Below are 22,872 nucleotides of genomic sequence, written 5' to 3'. Positions count from 1 at the left end.
AAGAAAAACAAATTGAAAAAGACAAGTTTGTGAAAATACGATTGACATTACTTCTGCGCCAATGAGGTCATCAAGTAGTTGTTTCTGTGAAAAGAATGCTTTTTTTTATTTGGTGCAGGCTTTAAGAAAGATAAGATAAGGCACAGCTTCATTCTTACAAACACTTTTTCCTATATTCTGCAAATTAAATCATACTTTACACATGATCCAAATAATAATAAACAATAATAAAATAAGTAATATATCAAAAACAATAAACATTAGTACACGTAGTAGTACACAAGCACAGGAGTGGAAGGGGGAGTTATAAACACTAATCAAACATTATTTTTCCAATTATTAATATTATTAAACAGCCAGGCCACAGTGGGCAACATCCATAGGGATTAATAAAGTCTATCTTATCGATTATAGGCCTGGGCAATGGATCGATAAAATATGAATACATTGGTTATTTGAAATGAAGATATAAAGGATATAAAAAGGTTTTTGTTTTTAGTTGACTCCCGCTCCCCAAATACTACAGTATTTGGTGTGATTTGAAGAGATAGATCAATGTAATAACATTCATTTGGCTAAAACTAAGATGGAACGCATGTACTCTTGAAATTATGGCATTGTTTGAAGCTAGAAATAAAGACATTTTTTGGAAAACGTTTGTGTATTTTTCTCCAAATTAAATAATGGCAGCTTTTAATTAAAATTTAAGTATTTTTGTCTAAAAAAAAATTTAAAAAACATGCTTACTTTAAAAACAGGGAAACATTTTGAATCTTTTTCTCTTGCAGATTTAATTTTTAAGGCCATGTCGCCCAGCCCTACATTTTTTAAATTGTATTCACATGTATTATTTTAGTAGTAATCATGGGTCTGAACATGGTTTTATGAACTGGTAGCAGAGCATGGAAATATATCAGATGTGATTTACTGGAAGGCAACAAATGAATTCTGTAAAAGGGTGTTGTTTTGTGAAGGAATGAAGGCAGAGATGGAAAACAAGTCTAGGTAGTCCACACTGGTTCATCTCTTGGCACCAAAAAGCACCCGAACCGGGAAAGTCACTACTCAAGAAGAACATTGAGAACAGCTAAACCAACTAACTTTTTGGGTTAGTAAAGGATGCAAGGAGTTATATAGTTTGAATGTTTATGGCAAATAAAACTATGATTCCACACTGTAACACACAAAAGTTTCACTAACAACAAACATACAAGTTATTTCTAAAACAATAAAATAATCATCTTCTATAAATGCTTTCATTTGTTACAGCTTAAGAGTCAAATTTAAAATACAAACTTAAAAAGATAATAGTCGATGTGACTGTGTAACAAGTGCTACATTCAACAACCAATGTTTTTTTTTCTTCAATGATGAATTTTATTTTGTCCACATTACAAGAAAACAATCATTCCAAATTCATTAACATTAACAACACCTTGTGTTCTTTGACGACACAAGAATCGGTTTTGGTTTGAGAGAAGTCTTTGAAGAGGCTTCTACGGATGTTAAGTGCATCATGTACTACGGTTCAAATAAATAACTCTTTACAGCTCAGTCAGAATATTAGAAGCAAGACTGCAGGTCAGTCCTGTGCCGTCAGGCTCCACGTTTATTTTCTTCACCACTCCGTCCTCCACCAACATGGCGTATCTGAAACACAGCACAAACTGGTTCAAACCCTGCACACATGTCAATGAGACGATAAAGATCCAGTTCGATGATTATACCCCATTTAATTTCTTTACCTTTCACACATACAAAAATAAATGTTTTTGGTAATTAATTCACTTTTTTTCTGTTCATTCGTCTATGAAATGCACCATAATCTCCTACGATATTGAACAACAAGCAGGTGTGTTGATGAGAAAGTGTTCATCTTTCATCTCTTTTTTGTCAATAAACAGATTGATATTTGTACAGTGGGCATCACAGTGTAACAGTATTTATTGTACTATAAACTTACTGTGTTCCGTCGAGCAGTATCAACCCGGTGAGGTTGCTATGGCTACCTGCTTCTTCTTCGGATATTTATTGACGTCTATTAGAATAGTTGCACGCTCATCTGCCACCTAGTGGCTGGATGTTCCATAGCCAGGGAAGTTTCATTACGAGTCCTTCGGGAAATGTCAAATCTTACCGAACATTTATCTGTGACCAACTTTAAAAACGTTCTCAAATACTGCCTTATTTTAGTCAAGTGATGTAATAGTTATAACATTATTTAAACATTTCTGTTCATTTTCTTTTTATTTAATGTATACAGCACTCGTTAAAAAAACATTAAGTCTACCTTTTAAAGTGTACAGTTGGAGAAGGCTAGAGATGTAGGACCAGATAAAACTCAGAAATTACACTTTTCATTTATTCATAGAAGAAAAACAAGTTGAAACAGACAAGTTTGTGAAAATACGATTGACATTACTTCTGCCAAGGAGGTCATCAAGTAGTTGTTGCTGTGAAAAGAATGCTGTTTTTAATTTGGTGCAGGCTTTAAGAAAGATAAGATAAGGCACAGCTTCATTCTAACAAACACTTTTTCCTATATTCGGCAGGTTTTAAGTCCCCCCCAACATTAAAACATACTTTACACATGATCCAAATAATAATAAACAATAATAAAATAATAAGTAATATATCAAAAACAATAAACATTAGTACACGTAGTAGTACACAAGCACAGGAGTGGAAGGGGGAGTTATAAACACTAATCAAACATTATTTTTCCAATTATTATTAAAAAGCCAGGCCACAGTGGGAAACATCCATAGGGATTAATAAACTCTATCTAATCGATTGTAGGCCTGGGCAATGGATCGATAAAATATGAATAAATTGGATATTTTAAAATGAAAATATAAAGGATATAAAAATGTTTTTGTTTCAATTTCGTTTCATGTTTTTTTTGTTGACTCCCGCTTCCCAAATACTACACTATTTGGTGTGATTTGAAGAGATAGATCAATGTAATAACATTCATTTGGCAAAAACTAAGATGGAGCGCATGTACTCTTGAAATTATGGCATTGTTTGAAGCTAGAAATAAAGACATTTTTTGGACAACGTTTGTGTATTTTTCTCCAAATTAAATAATGGCAGCTTTTAAGTAAAATTAAAGTATTTTTGTCTAAAAAAAAAACAAAAAAAAAACATGCTTACTTTAAAAACAAGGAAACATTTTGAATCGTTTTCTCTTTCAGATTTAATTTTTAAGGCCTTGTCGCCCAGCCCTACATTTTTAGAATTGTATTCAAATGTAATCTTTTAGTAGTAATCATGGGTCTTAACATGGTTTTATGAACTGGTAGCAGAGCATGGAAATATATCAGATGTGATTTACTGGAAGGCAACAAATGAATTCTGTAAAAGGGTGTTGTTTTGTGAAAGAATGAAGGCAGAGATGGAAAACAAGTCTAGGTAGTCCACACTGGTTCATCTCTTGGCACCAAAAAGCACCCGAACCGGGAAAGTCACTACTCAAGAAGAACATTGAGAACAGCTAAACCAACTAACTTTTTGGGTTAGTAAAGGATGCAAGGAGTTATATAGTTTGAATGTTTATGACAAATAAAACTAGCATTCCACACTGTAACACACAAAGGTTTCAATAACAACATATAAGCTTATTGTTAAAACAATAATCTTCTATAAATGCTTTCATTTGTTACAGCTTAAGAGTCAAATTTAAAATACAAACTTAAAAAGATAATAGTCGATGTGACTGTGTAACAAGTGCTACATTCAACAACCAATGTTTTTTTTTCTTCAATGATGAATTTTATTTTGTCCACATTACAAGAAAACAATCATTCCAAATTCATTAACATTAACAACACCTTGTGTTCTTTGGCGACACAAGAATCGGTTTTGGTTTGAGAGAAGTCTTTGAAGAGGCTTCTACGGATGTTAAGTGCATCATGTACTACGGTTCAAATAAATAACTCTTTACAGCTCAGTCAGAATATTAGAAGCAAGACTGCAGGTCAGTCCTGTGCCGTCAGGCTCCACGTTTATTTTCTTCACCACTCCGTCCTCCACCAACATGGCGTATCTGAAACACAGCACAAACTGGTTCAAACACTGCACACATGTCACATGCGACGATAAAAAAAAATCCAGTTCAATGAAGGCGTGTTAGTCGAAAAACTCATGTGGATTCAAGTTCAACATCCGTCCTGAAGATGGCGCCAGCGTTAAACAATGCACTTTCCACGACGTTAAGAGATGAGGTCAACAGGTGCACTCATGTACACTAGATTTGAGTTTGTCAAAACTTGTTAAACTTTTATTAAAATGATATACATTTTTAAACCCGGCATCAACGTATAGTTTAGTTAAATATCTGAAGGAATGTTTTTTTGTTATTAATTTGTTGCATTAATTAACTTTTGATCCATAAACATATTTTCTGTTCATTCGTCTATCGAATGCTCCATAACCTCCTACAATATGGAACAACAAGCAGGTGTGTTGATGTGAAAGTGTTCATGTCTCATCTTTTTGTCAATAAACAGATTGATATTTGTACAGTCGGCATCACAGTGTAACATCGAAATAGGTGTGGGTTATTGTATTCTATCAAGTATATGGGGAAACATGATCCGACAGAGATACAGAATAGAACACAATATTGTTTTCTTTATGGGCAATTTAAATGCTGGATATTGTGACATTAAAATATTTTAAAAAGCGCTTTGACGACCATATCCACCACTGAAATCACAACAAAAGAAGTATAAGAGTGAACAGGGAGTGATAACAGGCGTCAGTTGCAAGGATCCAACATCCGTTACTGCGACTGTCTGCATGGATTAGAGCGGAGGAGGATTGGGCCTCACCTCTTTGATCTCTTGTTTCCAAGAACAGCCACAATCTGATCACTGTCCAGAAGCAGGTCCACCGCCTGCGAGGCAAAGGAAAAACAATGAGCACAACCGTCAAGTCGTCGACTCGATTGTTTAACACCAGGCTTACCTTTGTGAAAGCTCCAGTTGGGTCGGCCAGCATTCGAACCTAGATTGATGAGAGGAACCATTTACATGGAAATCTGAATATATTATAGGTTGTCATCTATGAGTATGTTTTGTCTATGCAGGTACTGCAATTTTTGTCCATCTGTACCCTAAATATAGCCAATGTATTATTAATATAACGATGAATGACATCACATTTAGCATAAATATACACACTATTTTGTACCACACAGAAGTTACGGGTGTCTGATGAGAATTGTTTCTTAAGTGTGGTGAAGAAACAGGAAGCTCAAGTTTATACATGCGACACATCTCTTTACTGCCATTAAGTAGCAACCAATAAGGTCAACGCTAATTTTTCTACAGGTGTAATCGAGGCTTGTAACTGTTGTGTATCCAAACACCTTCTGATCTTATGCCAGTGAAAAACCCTCCGGTAGTTTTCAGACAGAAATTATTTATTTTTGTCAACCTAATAAATTATTGCCAGCGCAACAGATCACTTAACTTACCATATTAGTCTGACTATTAAACTTAAAATACAGAAAGAAAAGGAACACCTAATAAGCCATATTAATTCTGGTTTTACTTATTGACTTTGAACCTATTTAATGGGGTACACGGCGCTCAAAAATCTTCAAAAAGATTAATTTGTTGCTCGTTAGAAAGTGTTCTTTTTGCACTGGAAATAATTTGCCATTTATTTTCTCTACAAGGAAAATGGCTAGGAGAAGAAATTTACTGAAGCTGACCATGTGTCATGTCCTTTTCTTTAGAATGCATCTTTTAAAATTGGTACCAAAAAAAACAAAAAACATCCATGAACCAGTATCAAAGTAAAGGTATCGGTATTAGTACCAGTATCTATAATTTTCATTCGATACCCTAGCCCCAGAATCCACACTACATTTATTTTTAATTTACTAATAATTTACACCCTGTACAAGTACACTTGCTTTTGCCTTGCTTTCTGTGTTTACACGTGTAGACGTCGCCACCCCTTGTACAAACTCATCATGATCAGCAGAAGTCACATTTTTAGCTCCAGGTGTTCGTGTTAGCCGAGGCTACGTTTGATTTTCTTAAGGGCTCAGTCGACCATTTTATTGATGCACTTTAAAATGTCTCTTTAACTACACTATAAGGGTGGTTTTTTTCCCACCAAAATAATTTGACAGTTTTGATCATTTGATACACAACATACAGGTCTAGATAATGTTGTTTTTTTTAAATTGTAAATAATTGAGTGGCCTTACTTTGCCATCAGCACCATGCTCTTTGCCCCAGGCAGCCATAACAAATGCGTCATTGACTGAAACACAGGCCACTTCTTGGACTCCCTTGCTCCTCAAATCCTGAGCCTGCTCTACAAAACCTGGAAGATGAGTCTGAGGAGAACCATGGAATTAAAAAAAAAAAAGTTAAATATTACAATTCTAATATACACGCTTTTAAGTGAGGCGTCACCTTGGAACAGCCAGGAGTAAACGCTCCCGGCACTGCAAAGAGAATTCCTTTCTTCCCCTTGAACAGCTGGTCCATGGCTACCTTGTTTCCAGGCTCCCCTTCCTGGACCTCCACTGCTGGAAGATTTTCACCCACCTGATAAGATCAGGGAAAAAAAGAAATAAAATAATAATCAATTAACCTTGATCTGCTTGTGAAATTCATCTCAAGCATGCAAAATAATTTACTCACCCATCCAATACTATATATTCCTTTTCATAATAATATTATTTAGTCCTTTTTGCATGAATCTAGCCAATCATGGAAGGCATCACGCCATAATAACCAATCGGAAGCATTAGAAGAAGGCTTGGCGTCTCCATCTTTCATAACACAACAGGATCGAGCATTTAACACAATTGTGCAGACATCGTTTTCTCCAGTCTGGAGTCTCCTGACTTAACTTAATAAAGAATAAACTAAATTAAAAGCAGCGCGTCCGAGGAGCACCAAGTCTGCCTTTTAATCCTTCATTATCATGGTTATGCCGCGTTTAAAACGCACGTTTGCTATTATTATTGATAGTTATTATTCTTTATTTTATTAATCTATTGATAGTTTAAAAAAATGTAGAGATGGTCGACCAGTTTATTAGTTTCAGATCATTTTTAAATGGCAAGTTTCAGATGCGATAAATCAATACTACAAGTAAAAAGATGTGAACTTCTTTTTACATGAAAAATCATTACATTTGAAGGTTTTTTTAGAGGAACTAATCATTAAAAATAAATATACATTATACCAAAGACAGACATGTTTCATTGTCAAAGACGACAGGATAATTATTGATCATTAATATATCATCGTTGACAATATCGTACGCACAACTTGGCCAAAATATGAAGTTTTAATAATCATTTTTTAAAAACATTCTTAATTAAAATGTGGGATAATAGTCTTCTTGAAGAGATCTATGGCAGTCTCTGATCATAACTTGGGTTTATGTTGCTATAAAGAAATCCATATTTATCCTAAATCACGATCAATGACTGCTTGACAGGTTGTGGACTTTTATCCCACAAAACACAACATCTTAATTAGGATATCTTCATAAATTAACCATTAAAAAATACTTTCCATTTTAGCCATGATGTGCATATGATATTTGTCAAAGATGACATGTTTATGATGCTATAAATAAATAACTATCCCAGGTTTATATCAAATGGGAAACTTCAGAAGGAATTCCATCACACTATAACATTAACATCTTTTTTTGGGGGGGGGGAATTGAAGCGTTTTTTTAACTAAATACTTGAAATATTTTTAGATTTATTTACAATTTGACTCCAATAGAATCCAAACAATTTAAGGTCGTTGTGTAACAGCTGAGACACTCGAATTTAAATTTAGTTACCCTGTATACAACCATTTATTTAAAAACGCTTAAAAATACAAAACAAACCCTAAAGTGTTAATACAGTGAAATAATATGCAGCTTTATTTAACCAACCGTAAATAGAAACCGCTTAATCCCGCATTTGTAGCGGATTCCATCATGGCGACATGTTAGCATGCTTTGCTAACAGAGGTCGTAGTTCGACCTTTTGCCACAAAATAAAATGTTTGATATTCAATACATAAGCTCGTTGTTCCTGCATCAATCGAGAGAGGATATGTTTTTTGTTTTTTTTTACCTGGATTGGCATGTTGGCGACCACAGAAGCGTGCAGGGCTCGGGACCACTGAACACCACTGGTGCGTTTAAGGACCGCAGCTCTGAGGGAAAACATTGTCAAATGACGCGTCTGCGGCTTATGTGCTGTATAACACAGTCAGGGTCACGTGACCATCACAAACGTTTATTTGAATAATTCCCCTAAGCAACATTTTTGTGACTCACCTGACCTAAAAAATAACATTTGCATTCCAAACAATTTTAAATAAAATGTAAGCGTGTTAATTATTTGTTTACATTTCAGGTATAAAGGATTAGCTGCCAACAAGGCCTACCCACCAAATAGGCGAACTAAGCAGCGGCTTATCGTCGAGTACTGTTATGCTGCTGGTTCTTAAATAAATGGTAATAATAACCAATGCAAAAATAAAACGTGTTTTTTCCCTTTTACATCTTCTCATCTATTTTTTTGGGGGAAAGACATTCAACTTCTATTTAAATCAATCATATCAACATCTCACACACAATTTAACCCCAAAATAATACTGACAGAACGTGACAAATACAAAGCATACTATGGAGACACAAAGCAGAATTATTATTTGTAAAAAATTAAAGAATGTTTTAAAAAAAAAGAGAGAAAAGAGGAAAAGTGTGAATGTCTTACCTTGGAATCCATTCTACAAGAACTCACCAGCTAGTGATACAATTGCTTAAAGGGCAACTATTGCGTTATATTAAGTGTCTCTTAAATTGATCTTGGACTTGATTGTATCATAACTAGTGTCTGTTTGTACAAAACTCTCTTTTTATTTAAATATTTACATTAGAAAATGTGCTTAAGCCCCGCCCACTGAAAACACTTTGTTTCCTGGAGATGAATTCTTGTTTACCGTAACCACACCCACCCTGCTGTGATAGGTCAAACGTCGAGGTTTGTCACCCAATCAATACCGGAAGTCTCCGTCTCCGAGGTGCTCGTTGTATAAACAAAGAGGGGCGTGATTCCAACTGGCTGGAGGAGGAGTGAAGCCATTATTACATCATAATGGACTCCACTCTCACAACCTCTCGTTCGCTGAGATTTCAGACAAGTACTTTGTAATGTAATAAGTTGAAAACATGGTCATGATGAAACAAGTAGAAGAATGAAGTAAAAAAAATGATAAAATACACCTCACCTAACTATGCTGAAGTAGCCTACATAAAGATATAGTAAAATATATATATATATTTATTTATTTTTTTAATATGATAAATATTCACTCAAATTATTTTGGGGAGGCAGGAAATACTCACCAAAAAGAAAAACTTCCTAAACAAACAACAACAAAAAAGCAAGTTGTATTTAATAAATATAATAAAATAAAAATAAAAATAAATAAAATAAAATAGTTAGCAAACACTGTCAGAAACATCATCTATGCAGATACATTTTTAAGTTGACATCATGATGATAAAAAAACTCATAAGTTAACAGCGCATCATCCATTCCGTGGTTGTATAATCGGCTCATCAGCACCCTCTAGAGGCAAATAATTGCACTTCAAAATCTCTATAGGATATTGATATTCCCGATCGAGAAAATTAAATTGTAGCCAATAGATCAGTGTCAATAACATCCGTGAATGTTAAATAAAATAATTAAGTGTGACCTTGAAGTAGATCTTTAATAAATATATGGCTTATTTAGTGAGGTTTTTTTCACAATATGATCATGTTTCTGTTTTTTTTTTCCCAGGATTTTAAATCCTTATATTTGCTTTATAGCACGATATTTGGACTAATATTTATAAGATGTAATAACCGAGGAAGCCGAGTCTCTGATCACGGACGGCATTAATGCATCGTCCTTCAAATGACCTTGAAATTGTTCAGCTTTGCATCACACGTTCAATCGCAACACAGACATGAGCAGGTACAGATGAAAACATGTGGTGGTGTGTCTGTTTATTACACAACACAAAGCACCTACAATGACCCACTTCCGATGCAGCAGACAGTGGAAGATATCACTTTTTCTTCACAGTGACTTTTTCATGTGGACATGTTTAGACAAGGACATCAAACTGGTTTTCTAAATGGAAAATAAAAATAAACTACACATACGTCCACTTCTGATATCACACACAAAAAAAAAAAAAAAAAAAAAAAAAGTAGTGTCAACAAACAACTGTAAATTGAGTAAAAAATAGAATTTAATCATTTAAATATTCTTTAAAAGTACAAACATTGATTTGAACCTTTAAATAATATGTTAAGTAGCTATTTTTCATAACTGGCAATAATAAATGTACACTAGCTATACAAGGAAATGTGAGGTTTGGTAATTTTTCGTATTGCTCATTTATTTTTCATATAGAAACTACAATACAGTGAAACTGCAACAATCGAACCCGCCCCAAACCTACCACATATTTCTATGCTAATGTTAAACTATTTCTGCATCCATGATGAACTGATGACACCTCCTTAAGCAGTTTTCACATTTCAGGCTGTGTTTATTGGAGGTTTGAGATATATATGAAGCCTTATTTAACTTAAACTTATCTTTTTTTCTTTCTTTTTGGAAAGGGAGAGGAGTGGGGGGGCTGTACACGGAACCTTAAAATGTGTCTCAGGTTATGGCCTTTTATGGTCCATGAATGATGAGCTACATCAGAGCGGTGAAGGAAATTCAAAAACGCCTGTACAGAGTAATGTCTGGAAGCTGCACAGATAAGTCAGTGGCTTGATGGCATTTGCTGGCTTTTTCTTTATAAAATGCACATCTTTGTATATTTAAACCGTACGTTTCTAACACCATGAATAAATATTGATCTGATTTCTCGACATCGGTGATTTGAGCTGTGCAATGAGGCAGACGATCACTGACTTTTTTCTTTTTTTTTTCTTTTAAAAAGGTACAGAACCCACCGAACGATAGCAGGAGCTACGGAAGTTATTTATAAACACGTGGGGAAGGTGTTGCATATTTTGCATTTCTTGTTGCCCTGAGCCCACCACGGGCACATAAACATCAGACGCACACAAAAGGAGGGATCTGAAAAATGAAACAAATTCTTTTATGCGACGTCCCTCACTACTGCCACCTATGTGGCAAAACGGAAATCACACAAAAAAGGGGGCAAACTTCAGCACACAAAAACAAACAGGCCCGACAGGTCACAAGAGTCTCCAGCACTGCTGCAGAAAGACCTCGCATCAGTAGTCAGATCGAGTGGTTGGCAGGATATATAATATAATATATATATTTAAAAATAAGAAAAATTGAGGCGATAAGCATTTCTTTTCCATCCAGTGCGTTGCCACGTGCCAAGCGAGCTCAGTGGTTCGCTAGTATGGAAGCAACACTTTAAACGTCCGTTAAAAATCCTCGTGAAAGAGCAGCAACAAGTGGTACTCGACCCTCTCATACCTGTCAATCATCATTTTTACCTTTTATAATGAACGTTTCCACTTTTTTTTTTTTTTTTTAAATGAGCTTTTTCCCCTCAATCTGAAGTACCTAGAATCAACCAAAACTTGAAATCAGTACTTTAGCCACAAACACGTACCCACACACACACACACACACACACACACACACACACTAACATATATTTTCCATTTCTGGCCATTTTATCCACATTTTGAATGTGACAGAAGATTTACGTTATGATATTGCTTTTACATATTGCAAGTAATTCCTACAAATCTTCCTAAAACTGCACATTAAACTAGATTAAATATAAGCGCCCCGTGAGCGCGTCAACTCTTGACTCGCGCTGCTGGACCCTTAAGGTATCGCTTCGATATGTTTGTATGGCTTTCATGAGTTTTTTTTGTTGTTGTTGTCGTTGTTTTTTTTCAAACAGTTCAGAAGCCACACCTCTCAGTGTCAGTCTCAGGTCCCTGAATGTGGCTCCAGTGGTCATGAGATTGCATGTTCCAGCTGTGAAATAGCATGAAAATGGTTGACAAAGAGTTCAGTAGCAACTTGGCATTGGTGTCTTAGTTCCTCATAGTTTTCGAAAAAAAAGAAGAAAAAAAAGGTCGCTCTCGAATTTTCCCCCCCCGTCACCAAAGTTTGGCAGTTTCAACTTAGTGTGGTTAAATTAACAAATTCCCGTTTGGGTAAATTATTATTTAGACCTTTTTATTTTCATCCTCCCCTTTCCGAGGACGAGTCTGCTGCCGCTTCAATAATTCCTCTGTAGAATCCTTTTTGTTTTCCCTTATATATTCACTCCGGTCGCCTCTCCTTTAGGGGGAGTCCATCATGGCCTCCAGCATCTCCAGGAATAGTTTGTGCATGGGTATGCCGCCGCGGGTCTTGATGCTGTAAAAGGTCGTGAGGGCCCGACCGGCAGTTTGTCGGAGGAGCGGCAACGTTAGGAGGAGGCGTCCGGCTCGCTGGGCGTCGTCCGGGCGCCGCTGACACTCCAGCTCCAGCAGAGCCTGGTGGAGAAGGTCCCGCAACTTCTGCACCGCTTCCATGTCCTCGATGTAAACAGAGTCTAGAGGGGGAGGAGAGCGGGGGGGAGACGATTAGATGAGATGTCGGGGAGACCATCAATTCATCAATTTTCAGTTGGATCTTCAACAAGTGGTCCATCATGATGGAGACCTTCTCTAGATGGTAAATATTTCAAAGGGAACAATGTGAATACATCAAGATTTTGTTGTGTACCAAAGGTTTTTTTTTCTTTTTTGCATGTTTTTTTATTAAACAAATGTCCACACAATAATAAGGAGAAAATGAAAATCAACCAAAATATAAGTCAAAATAAATCGTATCTGCCTTCACAGAGAAAACAACAAGGTACGTACGAAAATATTGACACACCTAAAGATTGCGATATGTGCACATTATCCATTTAAATTGTTTTTGTTTTCAAATCATATTGTGTAAAAAAATAATAATAAACACAAATGTTTTTCTTTATTAGGATATTACGGTATATAGAATATACAAATATTCATAGTGTTTATTTTTTATTTTATTTTTGTCTTGCAATTAAACTACTAGAAATGCCACAAGATCCAGGCGGTGTCTGAGGACGAGAGGATACAGTCTACTAAATACATTTTTTAAAGAATCCATCATAATTTTTACGGTTTGTATTCTATTAAAGTAGCTATAAAATCTACAGCAATTGTTAATTTTTGTGTTGCAAATAAACTTCGGCAGTCGTTAGTTACGTCCTATGCGGCCAGTACTACAATCCTGCAAGATCCCGGCGATGACTGAGGACGAGAGGATACAGTCGACTCAGCTCTTAAAGCTGATGTTTGGACATGTTTTGGTTTCAAAAAAAGTGAAAAGTAGTTACGACTTCCTCAAGTGTCATGTGGTCTGTAAATTCTGCAACACCAGAGTCAAGTACTCGACAATACTACAAATACATCCTTGTTCCTACAGTATCGCCAAAATATCGCAATATATCGTATTATTGGAGCTATGTCGTGCCATGTATCGTAATATACACCCCTAGAGACTCCAGTTTTGTGGAACCATATTACAGAAAACAAAAGATCTGATTTTGTAACACGTTCATCAGGCTCATATCACGTTAACAATAAAAAATACCATTTATCTCTGAGGCCTCATTGACATTCATGTCCCAAGATATCATTTAGCATTGCAAGTGTTGGACAGTGTTGACACCTATGTCACCTTCAAACTGGTGAAAGGGAGGCAGGCAGATTCATAAATTGAATAATTTGTTTATATAAAGATCAAGACAAAGGGAAAAATGTCAACACGAATGATTTGCCAACTTAACCTGGTTATCTCATTTAACCAGATTATACCGGCACATTTGTATCATGTCATTTAAATAGTACCTGAGTTTGTGAGAGCGAGGGCTTTCAGCATGACGAATTCCTCCCGGTCCACGTTGAGTGACCGAAAACGTCGAGCGAGTTGACTGATCGCGGCGTTAAGTTCTGTCAGTCCGGCGACGCGAGACATCTCCTCGTCCAGGACGAAATCCTCCGCGAAAACCACCTCGTCCTCGCAGCCAAGGGAGCGGTACGCGACGCCCAGAACCAGAACCTCCAGCCACACCGACTGTAGCACTGACATCTGGTCTGCTAGTGACAGAGACAGAAAACCTGCAGGCACACATTGAAGAAGACGAAACGTCAGTTTTAGTTTGAAGTGTCCATGACAGGATGTAAATATTGAAGCATATCTCATCAGGATATTGAATTTAACTTTACAAATGTGGAATCTTTTTTTTATATAATTTGACTAAATACGTTCTATATTGAAAGGTTGAGTTAGTTTTGGTTTTTTTTTCTTTAAATTGAATTGTACAATTATCAATACTTTCAAAATAAAACAATAGTTTTTTAGCCAGAGTTAAATATATTACTTCCGGTAATTCAAAAATAGATTTTTTAAATTAAATATTTTCATTCATAGCCTTTTAAATTCAATATTCAAATGTTGGTTTAATAGTGGCATCTTTCCAGACTGATCCAATCGAACCCTGAGCCACTCGCTCCTTACACGATCTACTGTGCTGGCGGAAAGTTCGATCAAGTAGCTCTGTACTCTTTTGCTCCTGTCTGGTGGTACTTTTATACCAACATTTTTATGTTGAATTTAAAAGGCTATGAATTAAAAAAATAATAATAATTCAAATAAGAAAATGTATTCTTGAATTCTTGGAATTAAAACGTCAAACTATGTGTAAAAAATAAGAATTTATTATCATTTATTTAAATGAATTGGTTCTTTTTAAAATTCAACCGTTCAATATATTTATTGAATTCAATTATTGAATTATTTTTTATTAATATAACCATTCAATATTATAATGGGACTGATGTAATACCATGCAGTTCTGGAATGAAGACCGTAAATACCATAAATATCACTTTAGAGCTTCTAATCAATTATTTTTTAAATGATGTTAAGTTTAAACAAACGCTGCTCCTGATAAATAAGACATTAAATCAATGTCTGTTGTCAAGCTATCCTCATGCTCTCTCTCTCTCTCACCAGGAATGTGTTTGGCCCAGCCTATGATGACCACCAGCTCTCGGTCGGCGAGGTCACACAGGGTGGTGAGTGTGCGTTGGGCTGTGTCCGGCTGCAGAGGGTCGGGCATGGCAAACAGCTTCTCTGGTTCCGCCACCAGAAGGTGTGACACGATGATGTTGGAGGACCCTATGACACAGAAGGAAGAAATATTTATAGTACAGACCGTCAAGGAATGCTTGGAATACAAGTACCTTTTACATCAAAACTGCACAGAGAAAAAGCAGAAACAATACTTGTTGCATGCAGTAGGGGGCAGTGCTTATTCATTTGTTATTTCTGGTTTCGCTACTATTCTGTGCAACAATGATGCAAACCAAAAAAATCACAAACCAATTAGACACTCACCCTTTTCATTCTCCTTTGTAAGGGGGAGGGGAGCAGTCTGGTACGTTGCATTCTCCACCTCTGGGCGCCTTTTGTACTTTTGTCGACCTCCCCGAACTCGATCAAGACGAACACCTGCAACACAGACAAACACCAGAAGTCAGAGCAGATATTTTTTGTGTTTTCTTCCTCAACAAATTGACGATGGAGTGGGGGAAATAAAAATACGGCTTAATTTTGTCGACTTTGTGTTCTATTAATCACCGGTTATAAGTAGGGGTGTAAGAAAATATTGAAACGCTTAAATATTTTGATACTATTTCACAATACTGCATTGACATTTAACATCACTGTCTAAATAAATTTTACATTTATATATTACATACATTTATTTAAAGAATCCATCATAGTTTTTTTTGGTTTGTATTTTAATAAAGTAGCTATAAAATCTACAGCGTTTGTTCATTTTTGTGTTGCAATTAAACTTCCTGTCGCTACGTCCTATGCGGCAAGTACTACAATCCCGCAAGATCCCGGTGATGACTGAGGACGAGAGGATGCAGTCGACTCAGCTCTCAGAGCTGATGTTTGGACATGTTTTGGTTTCAAAACAAATGAAAGCAGTTATGACTTCGTCAAGAGTGATGTGGTCTCTAAATTCTGGAACACCAGAGTCGATTTCTCGACAATACTACAAATATATCCTTGTTACTACAGTATCAAAATAAGTAATTTATTGCCAGATTCATGCCAATACTCACCCCTATCAGTTTCTGGTATCTGGCTGCTTCCTTCTGCCCACTGCGGTTATTTAATACAAGATTGTTCATCCAAACTCCCTACCCCATCTTTACTTCTGTACTGTACTGTACTTAAACTGTATATTGTCGTATTTTGCACTACTATTGTTTGTTGTACAACTACTGATTTATTTTGTAAACTTTTTTTTCTCCTTATATCATTCATGTTATCATCGTAATCCATATTTATTTATTGGTATTATAGTTTTGTTTTAAGTTGTGCACTGCATCTTGAATATGTTCCTAATGTGACAACCCAAATTTCCACATTCTGGGAAGAATATCTTATCTGATAAAACCTCCTGACGTTAAATCACGGAGTATAACAGAGCACTCACCCTCTTTCAGCATGCCGACTTTGAGGCACTTGGTGAAGCGACATGCCTGACAAGCCTTTCTGCGCCTTTTAGTGATCTCGCACTCGTTGGAAGCCGGGCAGCTGTACTCAATGTTACCTGGGAATTAAACAAGTGACATGTGTCAATAAATAACTAACTTCTGTCCAGCATTTAGCGACAGAAAAGATCATTGCTACAAATAAAAGTGGTATTTTTTCTTTTTTTTTATAGAGATGTGGTTTCTGGTTTCACTCACCTTGAATTGTCCTTTTGAAAAACGCTTTGCAGGCCTCACATGACGCTACACCATAGTGATAACCTGAAGCAACGTCGCCACATACCAAGCAGAGCCTCTTGGGAAGGGTGCTGAGGGCATACTTGCACCGGCCGGCTCCGTTACCAGCCGAGCCCTCGTCGGCCACGTCGCCCACCTCGTCTTTGAAGTGGCAACGCAGGGCTGGCGTGTAGAGGGGCGGGGAGTAGCGTTTGGGGCCATCGCCCCGAATCCCACCGCCGCCGCCGCCACTGTGGGAAGAGTCCGATGAGACCCCTCCGGGGCTGATGCGACCTCCACCGCCTCCCTCTGGACTGCTCGGTTCTGCCTTTATGTAGATGTCTGGACGACGGTCCCTAGAAGACATGATGCCTTCCTGAAAAAGTCGGACACATATCATTAGTAACAACACAAATATATATGTTTTAAAGCCAAAAAAAAACCATGAGAACACATGGAGCTTTATTAATAATGAAACAAAATAGATTCTGGAGTCTACTGTATCCTCTCGTCCTCAGTAATTGGTGGGACCTCGCAGGATTTCATTGTGTTTTTTAGCTATGGAGGATGTAATAACTGACCAGGAAGTTTAATTGCAACACAACCCTGTTGCAACAAATGCTGTAAAAACATGTGAATTGTAGTTGGAAAAAAACCCAATTAATTATTTAATTTCACACTCTTTATTGAAATATAAACATTAACGAACTATGATGATGAAAATAAAATGTTATTTTGAAAGCATTAAAGTTCATTTTTTAAATGTCGATACAGTGCTTCTGATTTTCGATATGGTATTTTGAAATAAACATTGTGGTATTTAACTGTATCGATATTTTTTATTTATTTTTCAGATCAATAGCGCAGTTGAATATTGATACAGCTTTGAGGGGGGAATTATTGCACCGTCTTAAGTGTATCTATATTTTCTAACGCCTCTGCTGAACATCAACCTTATTTCCATTAATAATACTAACAACGAGATCCATTAGATTAGTCTGATGAAGGTCAGAGTTTTAAAACAGAGGAAAACCCCTTTGTCTGAGTGTGAGAAATAAAACAAAAATCATAGTCTGACTGAGGCCTTGTCGACCATCTTTCTCCCCATTGGGTTTCAAAATGTGCACTACACAGACCAAGGTGTTTTAAATCAGTCAAAAAAGATATAAACGTAGCTCATTCACTCATATCAGACAGCATCTCCAGAACGAAACAACGCATGAGAGCCAAACAGTAGCAACAACTAAAACATGATGGAATCACAGACAAATGTTTTGGTCAGACGACGACTTTGAGATGTTATTACGAGTCATACTTTACTTCATATGGACAAAGACATGATGGCCAGAGCAACAATACCATAACAGGCGACATCGACGTGGGGAAAATTTGTATGAAATTCCGCTCGATGAAAGCTTTTTTTTTTTTTCTTACACCTTTTAAAATGTCTCTTGATGCATCTAAAGGCAAAAGGTCATGTTGTTTTAGATTTAGAAACAAGCAGACATATGCAGCAAATAAACCATATTGATGAAATCATGTAGATTTAAACTCTGTTGCAGCTAAAAAAAACGACTCCTAGTTCCACTTTTTAAGCGGTACAGTAAAGTGCCCTTTTTGTTCTAGTTTATCAGTTGGCGGTACAGCTACACACAGTATATTTGCACAGTGTTGAAACGTTGTACATGCAAGAGGATCTAAAGCTTCAAAATGTCAAGAGTGCATCATATTTCCCTTTGAGCAAACACTAGAAGAAACGTTCACGGTTTGCTTATAAATTAAATATATCATTGGTATTTTTTAATCAAGATTGTTTTGTATACATCATAAAATATTGTGGTGGAAAACACATAAAGCTTTGCAACCCACTAATCCATTTTAAAGTTTTGTATTTCCACTGTGATAGTCATACAAACTATAACTGCTCTTTTATTGATTTTTATATTGATTTCCTTTTATCAATCGTCTTCTTATTCAATCAATCATTTCGATTGGAATGTCGTTGAAAGAATCAACAGTTTATAATGGAACTTCCTATACTGTGTACTCTTTATTACTCTGTAATAATGCAGTAAAAATCAAGTGAACAAAGCTGACTCTGGAGTTTGAACTCCTGTACCTCGTACAACACGATGAGGCAAGAAACCAGGTAATGCAAACAAGTTGAAAGTTTATCTTTAGAGAGTTAACGACGTATATGTACATCGTGGTCCCTCTTGAAACGTAATGTTGTTTTTTCTTCTTCTTCTTCCCCCCCTCCATTGTTAAGATAGTGATACAGCATCATGTGGTCAACATCTGCTTTTAAAGGAAACACGTTTTTAGTTCAGTAACCAAAAGAATAACTACGTTGAATTTAACCATTCGTGTTTGTCGAAAAAAGGTTACGCGGTGTTTAGAGGCATTAAGGTTTGACATTTGTGCCTTTGTTTTGGGTTAAACCATCTTAAAAACACACGGTTGTGTACTGTAAACTTGTGTGTCAGGGTAGCATTAGCATTAGCCTCCAGCAATAGTATTTAAACCCACGTTAGCTTCGCGGTGCTAATCCTTTAGCTAGCTTGTCTTTCTCCTTCGGTGTTTGTTTTTTTTAGTCCCTTCTTTTCCCCCAGACATCTTACCTGGAAGCGGAGTCAGGAGGGGGGGACGTTTTAAATCTCAAATGCAGTGTGGTATCATCGCTGTGTTTTTCTTCTTTTTTTTAAAAATAAATGTAAGTCCGTTACCAGTTAAGACGGTTGTTGCTGCCTGACTGGTGCGAGCGGTGTGTGTGATGGGCCGGGCTAATGTCGGCTTTACCTCCAACAGCTGCCTGACACTGGATGTCTCGTCTGTCTACGGTTTAACGTTCTTATCGTCGAATTAACCTTGTAAGCGATTAAGTGGTTCCTTGGTTTGAACCGGCTAGGAGTTCAACGCCAACGTAACTTGAATTGACAGAAAATAAAATCAGGTCTGATCAACATTTTGAGTCTCAAAATGCATGAAGAAAAACAACAACTATCCTTACATTTTAAAATTAAATTGGACCCAAACCATCTGCAAATACAGTGGCACAATCTTACGGTTACTGACCTGAAAACCTACTTTTTGCAAGAGCAATATTATTTTTTTTATTTTTATTTTTTCAAAACCCACATAGACCTGTTCATTGGTCGCCTCCACCTTTCAACCCAACTCGCTGGAATAGACTCCAGTCCTATGAAATCCCATTAGGGAATAAGCCAAAGGAAAATTATAGGAATAAAAAAATGTGTGTCAGTAACTTCTTAAAGCCCTTTTAGAGTAGCCAAAACAATAATATTTCATCGTCTCTTTGTATTTGATTTAATATCTTGTAAAAGCGCTTAAACAATCAAAACAATATTCAATAAAGTATATACTTTAAAGGGCAAGATAAAACTGATTACACAACAATCAATATCAATTTCAACCGTGCTTTTTTTTGGTCATTTCAAGAGTGTCCGTCAAACTGGTCTAAAGGTCCCGCTGTGCCCTTGAAGTAGCGCACAGCTTGAAAAAGGTCAGTGACCTCTGATATAAATATTCCAAACAATGCATTTCACTTTTTTTTTATGATTTAATCAGTATAATTTGAAAACATCTTAAGAGGTTTATATTTGTTCAGGCTTTTCCTTGATTTTCTGGAACTCTTGTTGTGTTCTCAGTTTTATCTTGATCTTTAAAGTATATACTTTATTGAATATTGTTTTGATTGTTTAAGCGCTTTGTGACCCTAGTCTGGAAAAGCGCTATATAAATAAAAAAATACTTACTTACTTCCTTACTATATTTATATACGGCCTCTTAATATAAGTGGCCTCAAATGTTATGTCGCCCCTTACAAAAGATAGCACGACTTATCACAAAAGAACTTAAAGCTGAACGTCTGTGTCAAATTAAAAAAAAATTTACAACACATTACCTTTCGCCCAGGACTTTATCAGGTGTTCTTGCTGGTGAAATGAAGCGCTATTGCTCTGAATTGCTGACCACAGATATCAGGAAACCTGAAAAGTGAGATAAAAAAAAAAGAAGTGTTAAAGCAGCTACCAGAAAAGTTTCCAGACAATCTCACTGGCATTTTTTCCATTAAAACATTTTTGTGTGTGTGCAGGAGGGGTGGGGGCGAGCTGATAACAAAACATTTGATGAATAATATGCTTTTTAATAAATTGTCACTTGAACTCAAAACTCAACTCAAAGACTTCCTGCTCGTCGAGCAACACCCCCCACCCCCCCTGGTGAAGCGTGACACTCCAAAGGTCAGTCACACAATTACTTGAAGGACAGGGAGTAAAAGCCACCACCTTGTCTTTCATTGAAGTTTGTCGCAAACAGTTCAACGAGGATTTTTACCATATAAAAGCAATTTCGCCACATTTAGTCGACTGTAAACTCGTCTGACACCTATACGTGAGGGGTTACACTGACAAGAATACCCTATTTCCTAGAGGAAATACTGTCTTCTTTTAACTAGATGAACCAGAGTTTACATTAAACATGTCTTGACATTTTTACAAAAACACTTTTGTCAAAGATTGTGGTTACTTTCTGCTGAAGGGGAAAAGTTTACCCCAAGAAGGTGCCATTAGTTTTTATGACTCCCTGGTACTGTGGTGGTGGTGGTGGTGGTCACCGATAACACATGTGCTTTAAAGGGAGACCGGAATAAACGCTATGGACAGCTACCCAGGGGTGACCTTGCCTATACTGATCCCTGGACCGGTGAAAGGTTAATTGTCAAAGTGGATTATGCCTCGCGATCAGTGATCTCAATCCTGGTCCAGCAGGTTTGGGTACCTGCAAAAGGTCTGTGTGTTAAGCCCTAAAGAACAAGATCACAGTTGATGGGACAGTTCCCAGATAGTTTTTTTTTTTTTGGGGGGGGGGGACTTTCCTCACTAGAGTGTTGACATGCAAATGTTGTTGTTTTTTACTAAAGCTTTTAAATCGGCTGGTGTGTGGATCTCTACAAGATGCTTCCTTCGGTAAATGATAAGCTACCGTGAAGCTCACTTAATATTTATCCAGCTGCTGGCACCCCCTGCCCCCAATAACGTGTCCGAGCGAACTTCGCTCAGTCTGGCGAGTCGTGCATGCAAATCAGGTTCCGTTAGATCAGCTGATATCACACACACACACACACACACACCATAAATAGACAAAAATGATCCATCTTTTTCAACTGCATGCTCAGCCCGGGTTATACTTACAGGGAATGAACTATAACATCACTGGGTGTATTATTTTTAATCGGTCTTGTTGTTAGCGACGTTTTAAGTCCACTGTCCCGGTTCTGGTCGAGTGTTCTCCGCCGCGTCGCATCACGAACAACCCACCCCCCCTCCAAAAGAGTCCCTGCAGAATATAACCAACACTTGTGCGCGTTCTTGTGCCTCGGTTCTGGAGCGTACACTGGTGTTATAAATCCCCGTCTTCGGCGACCACAGCTGAGGGGCTGCGATCTGTGTTCGTCACTTCAAAACGACGACACTGCATTTCCGGCGCGGTCGACGTTTTCACAATAAAAGCGATTTTTCCCGTTTCTAATAATATAATCAATTAAAAATCAACATCAATACAATTAAATGATGATGATATATATCCGATAACAGCCTCGCAACATTTCAAAATGATGATATTGAGATCGTTTTCGCGGGATGACTTTTGTTTTCCCCGCGACCCACCGGAAGCGGCTTCGGTTTCCCCGCTCACTCCCTACGCGCTTTACAGCAGGCAGTGACGTAGGACAGTGTCTCGTGCCTCTCCCCCCTCCTCGCTCGCACATTTGCGTCTGTTCTGTCTCCGTTGCGTCAACACGCAACAACCAATACCGTGGTCTGCTCTGTAGCAAGGGGGGGATCAGAGTAATGTTGTACGAAAGTCTATTTATTCCGAGTTGAACACTTAAGAATTTAAGATTTTTTTAAAAGCGAACTTCCATTGACAGATTGTAACTAAACAGTCATATATTGTCTTAAAACTAACCTTTAAAACACGAGT

At 37.0% G+C, this 22,872-nt stretch overlaps 2 protein-coding genes across 4 annotated transcripts; both read right to left on the bottom strand.

Moving 5' to 3' along the window:
- Window positions 1-3,751: 3,751 nt before the first annotated feature.
- On the bottom strand, window positions 3,752-8,211 carry prdx5 (peroxiredoxin 5). The gene is made up of 6 exons (XM_087807097.1): window positions 8,114-8,211; window positions 6,438-6,572; window positions 6,227-6,358; window positions 4,972-5,010; window positions 4,836-4,900; window positions 3,752-4,048 (listed from the first exon to the last, which is right to left on the bottom strand). The coding sequence occupies exons 1-6, from the start codon at window positions 8,207-8,209 to the stop codon at window positions 3,943-3,945; spliced, it is 573 nt and encodes a 190-aa protein (XP_087663223.1). The 5' UTR covers window positions 8,210-8,211; the 3' UTR covers window positions 3,752-3,942.
- Window positions 8,212-10,027: 1,816 nt separating this feature from the next.
- esrra (estrogen-related receptor alpha) lies at window positions 10,028-22,276 on the bottom strand. 3 transcript variants are annotated; one of them, XM_087806684.1, is made up of 8 exons: window positions 22,083-22,271; window positions 20,792-20,876; window positions 16,849-17,242; window positions 16,593-16,709; window positions 15,476-15,589; window positions 15,089-15,256; window positions 13,924-14,193; window positions 10,028-12,593 (listed from the first exon to the last, which is right to left on the bottom strand). In XM_087806684.1, the coding sequence occupies exons 3-8, from the start codon at window positions 17,231-17,233 to the stop codon at window positions 12,340-12,342; spliced, it is 1,308 nt and encodes a 435-aa protein (XP_087662810.1). In that variant the 5' UTR covers window positions 17,234-17,242; window positions 20,792-20,876; window positions 22,083-22,271; the 3' UTR covers window positions 10,028-12,339. The 3 variants fall into 3 exon arrangements, with proteins under 3 accessions (XP_087662810.1, XP_087662811.1, XP_087662812.1); XM_087806685.1 differs by lacking the exons at window positions 20,792-20,876; window positions 22,083-22,271 and adding an exon at window positions 19,488-19,642; XM_087806686.1 differs by lacking the exon at window positions 10,028-12,593 and having other exon boundaries at window positions 13,913-14,193; window positions 22,083-22,276.
- Window positions 22,277-22,872: the final 596 nt, after the last annotated feature.

Source organism: Callionymus lyra, chromosome 14, assembly GCF_982586985.1.
Source record: "Callionymus lyra chromosome 14, fCalLyr1.hap1.1, whole genome shotgun sequence".
Classification (NCBI taxonomy): Eukaryota; Metazoa; Chordata; class Actinopteri; order Syngnathiformes; family Callionymidae; genus Callionymus; species Callionymus lyra.
This window is presented reverse-complemented; position numbering and strand designations above follow the sequence as displayed.

Coding starts and splice junctions, on each gene's coding strand:
- prdx5 (XM_087807097.1), bottom strand. CDS start 8,209: ATGTTTTCCCTCAGAGCTGCGGTCCTTAAACGCACCAGTGGTGTTCAG. Junction 6,573..8,113: donor TCGCCAACATGCCAATCCAG/GTAAAAAAAAAC, acceptor TGATCTTATCAG/GTGGGTGAAAATCTTCCAGC. Junction 5,011..6,226: donor AGCATGGTGCTGATGGCAAA/GTAAGGCCACTC, acceptor TCATCAATCTAG/GTTCGAATGCTGGCCGACCC.
- esrra (XM_087806684.1), bottom strand. CDS start 17,233: ATGTCTTCTAGGGACCGTCGTCCAGACATCTACATAAAGGCAGAACCG. Junction 14,194..15,088: donor CTGGGCCAAACACATTCCTG/GTGAGAGAGAGA, acceptor GTGTGCCTGCAG/GTTTTCTGTCTCTGTCACTA. Junction 12,594..13,923: donor CCTCGCTCTCACAAACTCAG/GTACTATTTAAA, acceptor CTCCCCCTCTAG/ACTCTGTTTACATCGAGGAC.